The sequence below is a fragment of the Physeter macrocephalus genome, chromosome 9, assembly GCF_002837175.3.
Source record: "Physeter macrocephalus isolate SW-GA chromosome 9, ASM283717v5, whole genome shotgun sequence".
Lineage (NCBI taxonomy): Eukaryota > Metazoa > Chordata > Mammalia > Artiodactyla > Physeteridae > Physeter > Physeter macrocephalus.
The window spans coordinates 85,279,999-85,291,785 of NC_041222.1; the positions used below are offsets into that span (position 1 = coordinate 85,279,999).

The 11,787-nt window shown below is 40.3% G+C and overlaps 1 protein-coding gene across 1 annotated transcript in view; it reads right to left on the reverse strand.

The window, feature by feature from the left end:
• Positions 1-1,452: 1,452 nt before the first annotated feature.
• The window catches only part of FBXW12 (F-box and WD repeat domain containing 12), a 37,212-nt gene continuing 26,877 nt past the window's right edge, over positions 1,453-11,787 (reverse strand). Inside the window, 2 exon segments of the mRNA XM_024130779.1 lie at positions 1,453-1,838; positions 2,016-2,073. Coding sequence (XP_023986547.1) covers positions 1,453-1,838; positions 2,016-2,073 — 444 coding nt within the window.

Consider the following 11,787-nt stretch of genomic DNA (forward strand, 5'->3'; position numbering starts at 1 on the left):
GGTATATTGCTCAGTACTGGAGCTTTTATAATGAAGGAAAACGTAAATGATTTTCAACCAATAACTTCATACTACAGGGATGCTGAGGCAAAATATTGTACCCAGGCACTCGAGAAAGGTACGCTACCTGTTGCTTCCTCCCTTTGTTCAGTCATTCAACCAATTATTTACAAGATTCTCACTCATAATTCTGATACAGTATTTGAAGGACTCTTCTCAAGGCCACGGATACGAAAATTGCACTGTGCAAAAATTAGCCAGTCCCAATTCTGCAATCACTTTTGTAATACTTCAAAATCCTACACCCCAGAGACAATCAAATTAGCCCAAATCTAATTTGGGAAGACCAGTCACAGAAGGGAGTATCTACAAGTCCTTTGGATCATGATCTCTGACTATTCCTGCACAGAGATTGGGGGCAGGCATTGACTACTGAGAAAAAACATCTCTGGACATGCATCACAAGCCTCAGAAGATAGTTCATCTTCCACTCAATCACGAAACATTAAAGAAACGAAGAGATACCATGTTTGTGACTTGTGGAGTTTTCAACTCTGTGCACTTGGAGTCGCTTAGTGCTGTTAGATGTGAGGGGTCTTCAGAGGCATCCTGTTGAGTGAGAAATGCTCTAATCTTGCAATTGACCAGAAAGACGATCTGATGATTGAAGTTTCTTTGGGAAGTGTTACAAAGTCAGGTCCCTAAGTTGATCCCGCTACTATTTTTGTTGTTGTTGTTGTTTTTATTGCCAACTGAAATTCTGCAAGATATTACAAAAAAGGAGGGAGGGAAAGTAAAACTGTTCCCATACTACCTGCTGTGTTGAAATTGGCCCAGATTGTCAAGTCTTTCTCAAAGTTATTAAAAAAAAGACCAAACCGTACAAAGGAAACACCTGTGAATCAACATTTATTGAAAAACCTCCATGTATTAAATACACTGAGAAAAAATATTCTAGTAGAGTAAATGCGTTGGAAAAACCCTAGGAACGGAGTCAGGAGACAGTATCTTAGGAGTGTTTCCCAGGTCTGAAATTCTTTGCTAGAATTGTTCTTTAATGGAAACTTCAGGCTTGCTAGGAAAAAGGACTTACTGCTTTTTCTTTTTTTTTTTTCTTTTTTTTTGCGGTACGCGGGCCTCCCACTGCTGTGGCCTCTCCCGTTGCGGAGCACAGGCTCCGGACGCGCAGGCCCAGCGGCCATGGCTCACGGGCCCAGCCGCTCCGCGGCACGCGGGATCCTCCCGGACCGGGGCACAAACCCGCGTCCCCCGCATCGGCAGGCGGACCCCCAACCACAGCGCCACCAGAGAAGCCCCCTACTGCTTTTTGAAAGGCATAAACAAGAACCAAGGAACTGCAGTCCAAAGGGCATGAAAGCACTTGCCCCAACTTGAGGCTACTGTGCTTAGAGAGGAGCTCTCCTGAACTCTTTGTAGCTAAGTGCATGGGTTTCACGTGTACAATATAAAAATCACGAGTGCACATCTCACAAGAGCTGGTTTCAAGAAGAGACCAGCACGAAGGTCCCGGCGAGGAGCGTCGCCAGAGAAGTTCCGCAGCGTGCCCAACCCTCCATTTCTCTCCTCTCCTGCAGAAACCTCCTGGAACAGATGCCCGCGCGCCCCGCGCCTGCACGCCTGCGCACGCCCACTAGGGTGCGGCTCTCGGGCACGCTGACCGCCGTCCTCCAACGGCTTCCGGCGTCTGTTGGGGCAGTCGGCTTCAGAAGACAGGAGCGCCTGCGAGAGCGCGGAGGGTGGGGCCCTAACGGCCGTCCGGCGGGGACGGGCCCTCTCGGGGGGGGGAAGGATGGGGGGCGGGGCTCTCATGGCGGCTCCTAGAGTCAATTATAGGAACACTGAGGTAAGGGGTACGGGGACTTTTCACCCCTCAGGTGTCACTGCTCTGCGCTGTTGTTCACTTTTGGTTATTTGTGCCCTTGTCCGTGTAAGGAGACTCCCCACAATGTGGATTCACGCCCCTATAGAGCTCGATTCCCTTGAGGTGTTTATACCAGGATTATTGGCACCACTGGGGAGCCGGCTGCATGAAGGGTTCAGTGATTGAGGGGCCTACAAGTGGGGGGTAAATAATGTGTGCGAGCTATTAAACAGGTGCCGTTCTAGTCTGCACGTTCTGAAGAGTACAAAAGCTAGAGGGAAGTTCTTGAGAGTTGAAAACCCTCACCTGGTTCCAAAGGTGTAACTCAGGTCACTGGAATATGAGTGAAGATCTAGCGAACATCCTCAGAGCTTCACTAGTAACTTTTTAACATAAAAATATCAATCAACACTTATGTTCAAACTGTACTCTTTTGTCAATGAGAGGAGTAAGTTTGCTGAATCTAACAATAAGCATTTATTCGTAGTCTGATACTCTCAAATCATGACGGAATTGCAAGCATAGGTTGGCTGGTGATGCAAGAGTTCAGCAAAAATCAACGAAAGCATTAGGTAAGAATCAATTCGGTATATAGGATTTACAGTGAAGAGTGGTGTACATTTTAAGTTATTTGTAAATTATGTGCACACATCCATTTTATCATTAAAATTAATTACATGGTATATATCTCCACACTTCTTTAGGGAGTGCTGATTCAGGTTATTAAGGTTTTGCTTGATAACACACCACTGCAGGTGCGTATGGGGCTTAAGGTAGTTTATGTTTGTATTCTGGGGTTGTGAAAGTACTGTGTGGGTGTGTTTGTAGTGTGAATTACATATAAGTGCGTTTGTGGCTTGTTGGAGTTCAGTGTCTGTATTTAAGGATATTAAGAAGTTACATCATTGTTTTTGGCATTTGGGGAGTTGTGGGTGTTTATGTGTATCTGGAAGTGTCATGTTGTATATGTGTATTTGTAGATCTTCCAGGGATTGTAGGACCTCATGGGCAGTGGGTGGTTTTATGTATATCATTATTTGGGAGTCTACTGGGAATGTGTTTCCATGAATTCCTGGCGTGAGGTTTATTTGTGTATTTATGGAGTTGGTGAGAATCTGAGTAGTGTATTTGTATTTGTGGGTTGGTGATGTCTGTGTGGATATTTGGGGTTAAGTGGAAGACATGAGTGTGTTGTTGTGAGAGTGGATGTATTTGAGTTTATGTAGAGGGTTTGAGATGTAATTCAGATATACTCAAGTTGTTCGGGTTATGTATTTGTAGTGTAAGACTTTGGGAGTGTGCATTTATGTGTGTGTTTTCTCCCAGCATGTTAGAAATGCGTGTCTGATGGTGGGTTTTGAAGGGTTAGCTGCATGTACATAGTGGAAAAGTTGGAAAAATACTTGTGTTTCTTATTTTTGGTGTAGGGTCATGTGTTTTGCCTATTTTGAAATGTAGAGGGATCATTTGTATCTATTCAGGGCATGCTGTATTATGTGCGTTTCTTTTGGTGGTTTTCAGGAATTGTGTGTTTTGGGGTGTGTGAGGGAAGGTATACGACTATCTTATGGGACTGGTGGTATAATGTATATGTGCCTATGAATGTGTTGTGTGGTGTGGGGTTTATATGAATCTGTATTCTGGAAGCAGGTGGTGTTATTTCAGTGTATTTGGGAGTGTGGGATTATGTATATGCAGATAGTGTGAAGCCTTACGTTTATTTTTGGTTATAGGTTGGTATGTTTCCATATTTGTAGTATGCTGAGTAATTGGGGGTATATTTGGGGCTTGTGGTGAGAAACATGTATGTTGAGTTTGTGTGTGTATTCAAGGAGCGTAGCAGATTAGATGAATATTTTCTAGAGTATGTGTTTGCATTTTTCATTGGGGGTTATTTGTATCTGGAAGTGAGTATTTTTGTGTTGATATAGTAATGGAGTTATGTGTATACAGGAGAATGGGAGAATTTATTTGTACTGGAAGTATATGATATGGTTCTAAGTAAATATTTAGGGGTATGGAGGTTTAAGATGTGTAATTTGGGACTTGGAAGGGGTTTTATGTGTATTTATATATGATATGCTGGAGATGGGTCCGTGTGTCTTAGGAGTGTATACTGGTTTGTGTGTATATCCATCAGGGCATGGGTGAATTCATAGGGTTTGAGGTAGTCAGAAATGGTCACAGTGGTTTCCTGGAATGCTGGGATTTTTGTGTTTGGAAATGTTTGGGGATTGTGGTGGTAATGTTGGATTCTGGAAATGTAAGGATGATGTATAGTGTTTTGGGGGATATATATATTTAGAGATTGGGAATATTTGCTGGTGTGTGTGTCCATGTGTGTGGGGGGGGTCATGAGTGTATAGTAGCTACAGTTGAGAGATTGTTGGTGTTTTTGTGTCTTGTATGTATCTGAGCATGAGGGGTGTATGTTCATGGTTAGTTTATGAGAGTGTGCATAATGGCTTTGTGTGTGTATTAAAGCATTCAGGGATCCTCTTTGTGTCACTTCCGGAATGTACTGGTTGAAGAACTTGGTGGAGTTGCTTATATGTGTGTTTTCAATGTTTGTGGGATGGTCCTCTATATATTTGGTAAGTTTGGTTGTTTTGTGCCTGTGTGTGTGTCTTTAGGTTCATGGGGCTTATGGGGTGTGTAATCTGAGATACGGGAGAGGTTCAGTGTGTGTATTTGGAAACAGAGAGGCTGTGTAGGTTGTGTGTTCAGGAATTGCGGAGTATATGTATTTTGGGACTGTGGGATTGTGTGTGGGTATTTTTGGGGTGGTTCATGAAACAACTGTATACTTGGTGTTTTTTGAGAGCTTATGTGTCTACAGGTTATTTGTTGTGAATATACAGGTAGTGTGTTGGTTGCATATGTTGGTATTTGAGCACATTCAAGGTGAGTGGTTTTGTGTAAAAATCAGGTAGTGAGAGGTGTTTTGTATGTACATTCAGGTTTCAGGTAGCAGTTGTATGGGTGTGTTTAGTGTATATGAAAGATTGTATGCTCTGAGATATGTTCTGGAGATATGTAGTATGGTTTTGTTTGTATATTTGGGGTGAGAGATCAGGGTGTTACTCAGGGTGCAGTCAGACTGTGTGCACATATTCACATGAAAGGGGATGGGGTGCACTGGAACTGGCTCATACTAGCTTGGTATAGTCAATGGTGCATATCTCTTCCCAGCTCTGTGATGTCAGGTTGAAATTAGTCATGCTGAGAAGTTACACCAGGCAAGTTGTGAAGCTCTGTAAATCAAAGCTTTCCTACCTACCCTTGGAAAGCATTTTATTAAGCATTCATCAGCATTTATCACTGGTGTGTGTGTGTGTGTGTGTGTGTGTGTGTGTGTGTGTGTGTGTGAAGCAAGAATATTCAGGCATCAGTGCATTCGTGTATGGGAGACTCTATGAGAATTTTGAGTGGAGCATTCAGGGGCTATGGGCCTTTGTATGTGTGCCTTGACCCTGGTCGATCAAGTTGGTGCATTCTTTTTTTTTTTCCTTGCCCATGTACTTTTAATGTTACAAGTACATTTTGTTTCAATTCTGACATATTATTTTATGCCATAATTGATATATTTTATTTACAATAAATATAACAAAATTTTCTTTTATTATTTTATTTGGTTTTTAGATTCTGTTTTGTTCTAAGTACTCTTTATATGTATACCTGTTACAGTGCCCTTAATTTTCCTTTTTCTTAAAAAATCTTTTGCTATCTAGTCTGTCAGTTTTAAATGGTACTCACTGACACTCATATATACAACAGTCAGTTACCTTTTTCAAATTTCCCTCTTCTCCCTCTCTTCTCCTCCCATTTTTAATGGAATTCTTTCCACACCGTCAGAACATGTAACAATTAAACACTATTCTCTCACCCATTACCCTACTCGTGTTAGTGTTTGATTTACAATTAAATATATTAAATAATCACCAGCAATCATTTACCAAAGTTTCCTCAGTGTGTGCTGTTTACATGAGCTCATCCTATAGTAGATTCCTCATGAATGACTCACCTGCACAATAGTCCCTGGGTTCTTGCACAGTCGAAACTGTTTACTTATAGACTTGATATGTTAAAGGCAGCTTGGCTGAATAAAAAACCTTGGGTAACTTTTGTTCTATGGAATATTTTGAAAATGCTTTTCCACTGTTGCTTTACATTGTATGTTGCTCTTGAGAGGCTGGTGCTAGACTAATATTCTTCTCATTATAGGTAATTTGATTATTTTGTTTAGAGGACCTGATGATTTTTTTCCTTAGAGTCGTTTTACTAACATATTTCTCAAAGTGATTTGTTTTTTAATCGTTTTCCTGGTTACAAGGTAGGCCCTCTCAACATGTAAATTTAAGTTATCTTTTATTTCCAGATAGTTTTCTGCCTTACAGATTTAAATATCAATATTTATTTCTGTTGTGTTTCTTTTTCTTTTCTAGTAACTCTAATTATATAAAGATCAGATTTTTTTTTCTTGCCTGCCTGGCATTTCATCCACTTTCTCCTTAAACTTTTTTACTCTTTTAAAAAAATCTCAGATGTACTCTCTTGGTTGTCTTCCTGCCTTTCCTCAAAGTCCCTTATTAAAATGTTATTCCAGCCTGTACTCTCTTGGGCACCCTCTAATTTGTTCTTCCTTCCCTGGTGGACTTTGTCTTTTTCTTCAATTCCTTTTCTGAACTTGATTGACTTTCATTGAATTTTTTGTGTGTTTTGTCCTTTTTTGTCATTAGTTTTTAAAATTGCTGATTCAATGCATAAATTCAATGTTAAAAAACTTACTGTTTTAAAACGAATTGCTTGTTTATGAATATTTAATTCAATTTAGAAGTTTGTTACAGTATTCTTCTGCTCCCTTATTAATTTTTGGAAAGAATATCTATCACAGGAAATATTTTAATTTGAATTTTCTATTTACTTTTTGTAGTACTTTATATGTTGAATTAATTTTTTTTCAATCCTAGGCCTTTTGTTGATAATTTTCCTGGCATTAGAGTGCCCTCTTCTACCAGTATTTTAAAATGCATTTAAAAATTTTGATTATGTTGGTAACGGTTGGGATGGTGGCAGAAAGAGAGGAGAGGTGGTGTGACATGTTTGTCTTTGGTTTCTGTAGGATTCTTAACTTTTACTTCTTTTTTCTTCCTTCTTTCTTTTCACTGCCACCACTTCTCCATTTGGCAGATTCTCCCCCCAGAAGCAATGAGTCCCAAAGGCTAATACCTACAGTTCTGCTTACTTTCAAGCCCAATACTTATAGCTGATGCCAGGAATTGACAATTCTTCAACTTGTGTTTAGCATTTTGACACTTACTGTTGTAATTTCACTTTCTGGAAGTGATTTTGTCTATCTTTATCTGCATCTTCTGTTCCACTCTTCTTTTTCACAGAATCTCTTAAGTTCACCTTCCCTCATTCTTCATGCCTGTAGACTTTTACCAGCCATGATGATACCGACCAGGGTTCTTGGCCTTCCTCAATAAATACAAATTGACTAGTGGCCAGACAAGAAATTCAGGCAAGGCTTTATTGGGGCCCCTGCTGCAGCAGTGGGGAGCCAGAACAAGTTAGTTTCCCTTGCTCACTTGCTCCCTTGGTGGGGGGGAAGTTAGCTGGTTCTTTATATGGGTGAGCATAGGGGGTGTCCAGTGGTCGGGCCAGAGGGGTGGCTTAAGTGTTTTGTCCACCCCTCTGGTGGTGTTGAGTGCAGGGGGTGTGCTCAGTACCCTGCTTTTGCTCCGGACACCCTGGTTTTTTGCTCCCAGGTCTTCAGAAGTGACAGTAGGGAGTTTTTTTGTTCTTTTTGTATCTTTTGTCCATAATTTGTCCCAACTGTGCACGCACGCACTTATTTTTAGCCCCTTATAGTTTCTTTGTATTTTTTTGCTTGAGGAGAGGTTTGTCCAGGTGCAAGCATTGCAGCACTGCAGCAAAAGGTCCCAGGTCCCAGGCCTGTCTCAATGAGAGCCTGTTGAAATTTGTTTTTCATTTCTCTACTTGTAAATAATTAGAAGTTCATGGTATTCTCTGTACCCTAGTATATCTAAAGCATGGCCAATAGTAATTTTATTAGTGTTCTTTATTTGTGTTGTTTTACTTGTCATTGTTGATCTTCTGGTTTGGAAGGTTGAAGAGATTCAGATTCAGGTGGTCACCATTACAGTCTGTAGCTGGACACTTTCCCAGGCAAGGTTTTAAACAAGAAAATGGCAGTTTTAGAAGCTGAGCAGAGGCACTACTGCAGGATTGAAAGAGTGTGGGGATCGCAGTAATTGTTCTGGTTGGTGAAGTGACTCAATAAGAAAGTGGCAGTGGAATTTAGAAGTGAGGATGGATTCAAATTGCACTCAAAAGGATAAGGACTAATTGTCAATTTCTTAAATAAATTGTCTTGGGACTTCCCTGGTGGTCCAGGGGTTAAGACTCTACGCTCCCAATACAGGGGGCCCAGGTTCGATCCCTGGTCAGGGAACTAGATCCCACATGCTGAAACTAAAAGATTCCTGCATACCACAACTAAAGATCCTGCATGCCGCAACAAAGATCCTGCACGCAGCAACTAAGACCTGGCACAGACAAACAAACAAACAAATAAATAAATATTTAAAAAATAAATTGTCTCTTTTAAAAAAATTGTTAAGTATGGACTAAATTTTCTATTCATCGATAGCAAAATAATCAGTTCATGGGTTAAGATAGCCTCCTGCCAATGCACAGTAAAGATACCCACTGGTCATTGACCTTCAGGAAAATTCCAAAGGAAGCATTATATTTTTTTAATTGAAGTATAGTTGATTTACAATGTTGTGTTAGTTTCAGGTGTACAGCAAAGTGATTCTTTTCAGATTCTTTTCCCTTACAGGTTATTACAAAATATTGAGTATAGTTCCCTGTGCTATACGGTAGGTCCTTGTTGATTATCTATTATATATATGGTAGTGTGTATATGTTAATTCTGAACTCCTCATTTATCCCTCCCCTCCTTTCCCTTTTGGTTCCATAAGTTTGTTTTCTGTGGATCTATTTCTGTTTCATAAATAAGTTCATTTGTATCTTTTTTTTAGATTCCACATATAAGTGATATCAAATGATATTTATGTTTCTCTATTTGACTTACTTCACTTAGTATGATAATCTCTCAGTCCATCCATGTTGCTGCAAATGGCATTATTTCATTCTCTTTTTATGACTGAGTAATATTCCATTGCATATAAATAGCACATCTTCTTTATCCATTCATCTGTTGATGGACACTTACGTTGTTTCCATGTCTTGGTATTGTTAATACTGCTACTATGAACATTGGAGTGCATGTATCTTTTCAAATTAGACTTTTCTCTGGATATATGCCCAGGAGTGGGATTGCAGGATCACATGGTAACTCTTATTTTTAGAGTTGGTCCATTCTCTAGGGCCAAAGAATACCCATAAATGTTGGTGATTTCTGGCCCCTCTTCGTGCAGATGGGTTCAGGGTGTCTGTATCTAGGCAGGTTGACACTCCTTCAGCATTTGTGTGGTCCTGGCATATGGGTCTTGAGATGAGTGAGCCTGGTGGACAAACGGCCATGTAGAGCAGCAGCAGTGTATTAATCAAGTTTTCATTTTCTGTATTTTGTGATGTTTTGACATTTTAAAAAGCTGTCTGGCCAGGGAGAGACTGCCCCACACTGGGCTAGCAAAGGGCTCTCTGGGAGCTTGTCTTTCATATGCAAATCAACCAACCAATCTGGAGTCTAGAGCCCCAATTACCCCGTTTATCTAACTTACACACTAAGCCAATATTTCCCCTGACCTAAAATGTCCCAGGGTCAGGTACCAGGCAACTAGAGACCACACCTATAGCCTAAAACCCACCAGAATTATTCAAACTAAGCAATCCTAAATTGTTTACTCTGCCCTCCCTTACATTTTCTTTCAAAATTCCAATGAACACTCTGGCATAGGCTTTCTCCTTGTTCCTGCTTCTGCCTCCTGACCAAACCTGGTACTTACCCACTAGCCTTGTGTGGTGTTGCATGTCCCCTTCTTTCAGGAAATGTAACTAATGAGTTTCAGAGGCATTGGCCTCTCTGTATCATCACTTGGTCGCCTCCATAAATTAAATCCTGGACATAATTTTAGAACCGTTGGCACAGTGAGCAGAATGGCTCAAGTGCTCAATGGAGGGCCCTACCTCTGGGCTGCTCTTGGCTTTCTAACTGAGTTTACCACACAGCAAGTTCTGCCTAAGAAGGCACTGTTAGTTCTTGGTGCGTTTGCCCTTTGGTTGCTGCCACTTTGTGCTGTGTCTACCATATGCCGTATTCCAACTTAAATTGTTATAGGATTTTGAAGGAGTAGTCCTTAAGGTCCTTCTCAGCTCCTTCTGTAGCTTAAAGGTGCTATAGTATAGGTCTGAAAGGGCTATAATTCACTAGTTGGCACCTTAGCCAGGACAGATTCATCTCATCAGTCTCTTTTTGTCTGAGATCAACATACCTGCTTTTTAGGCTGGTGACCCTAGGAGTGACTAGAATAACTAGTTAACATACAAGGCAGAGGCTTCTCCCAAAAGTGAGTGAGGAGAGGCTTCCTCCAATAGACTGTGTTGGGATGCCAGTCTCATCAACTAAGCCAACAATACTGGACTGCAGTTTTGTTTTGTTTTCCATCTTCATTGAGAAATAATTAACATATAACATTGAGTGAGTTTAAGGTATACAATATGATTTTCTACACACACATAATTGCAAAATGATTACCACAGTAGGGTTAGTTAACTTTTCCATTCTTTCACACAGTTACCTTTGTGTGTGTGTGGTTAAGCCATTTAAGATCTACTCTCAGCAACTTTGAAGGATATAATACAGTATAGTTAACTGTAGTCACCATGCTGTAAGTTAGATGCCCAGAACTTATTCATCTTATAACTAGAAGTTTCCACCATTTGATCAACATCTCCCCATTTCCCCCAATTCCTAGACCTTGGCAACTACCATCCTACTCTGTTTCTGTGAGTTTCAGCTTTTTTACATTCCATGTATAAGTGATAGCACACAGTATTTGTCTTTCTGATTTACTTCACTTAGCATAATGCCCTCATGGTCAATCCATGTTGCTCAAAAGGCAAGATTTCATTCTTTTTTCTTGGCTAAATAATATTCCATTGTGTGTATATCTATATATATAGATATATTTGTCACATCTTCTTTAACCATTCTTCTGTTGATGGACACTAAGGTTGTTTCCATATCTTGGCTATTGTGAATAATGCTTCACTGAATATGGGAGTGCAGATATTTCTTTGAGATAGTAATTTTATTCCATTTCCTTTGGCTATATACCCAGAAGTGGGATTCCTGGATCATATGGTAGTTCTCTTTTTAATTTTTTGAGCATACTGGTTTGTATAATGGCTGTACCAATTTACATTCCCACCAACAGCGTACAGGCTTTCCTTTTCCTCCACTTTTACCTTTTGTCTTTTTTATGATAGCCATTCTAATAGGTTTGAAGTGATATCTTATTGTGGTTTTCATTTGTGTTTCATTAATGTTATTGATGTTGAGCATCTTTTCATACACCTGTTGGTCATTTATATGTGTTCTTCAGAAAACTGTCTATTTAGCTCTTCTGTCCATTTTTTTTTAACATCTTTATTGGAGTATAATTGCTTTACAGTGGTGTGTTAGTTTCTGCTTTACAACAAAGTGAATCAGTTATACATATACATATGTTCCCATATCTCTTCCCTCTTGCGTCTCCCTCCCTCCCTCCCACCCTCCCTATCCCACCCCTCTAGATGGTCACAAACCACCTAGCTGATCTCCCTGTGCCATGCGGCTGCTTCCCACTAGCTATCCACCCTACGTTTGGTAGTGTATATATGTCCATGCCACTCTCTCACTTCGTCACAGC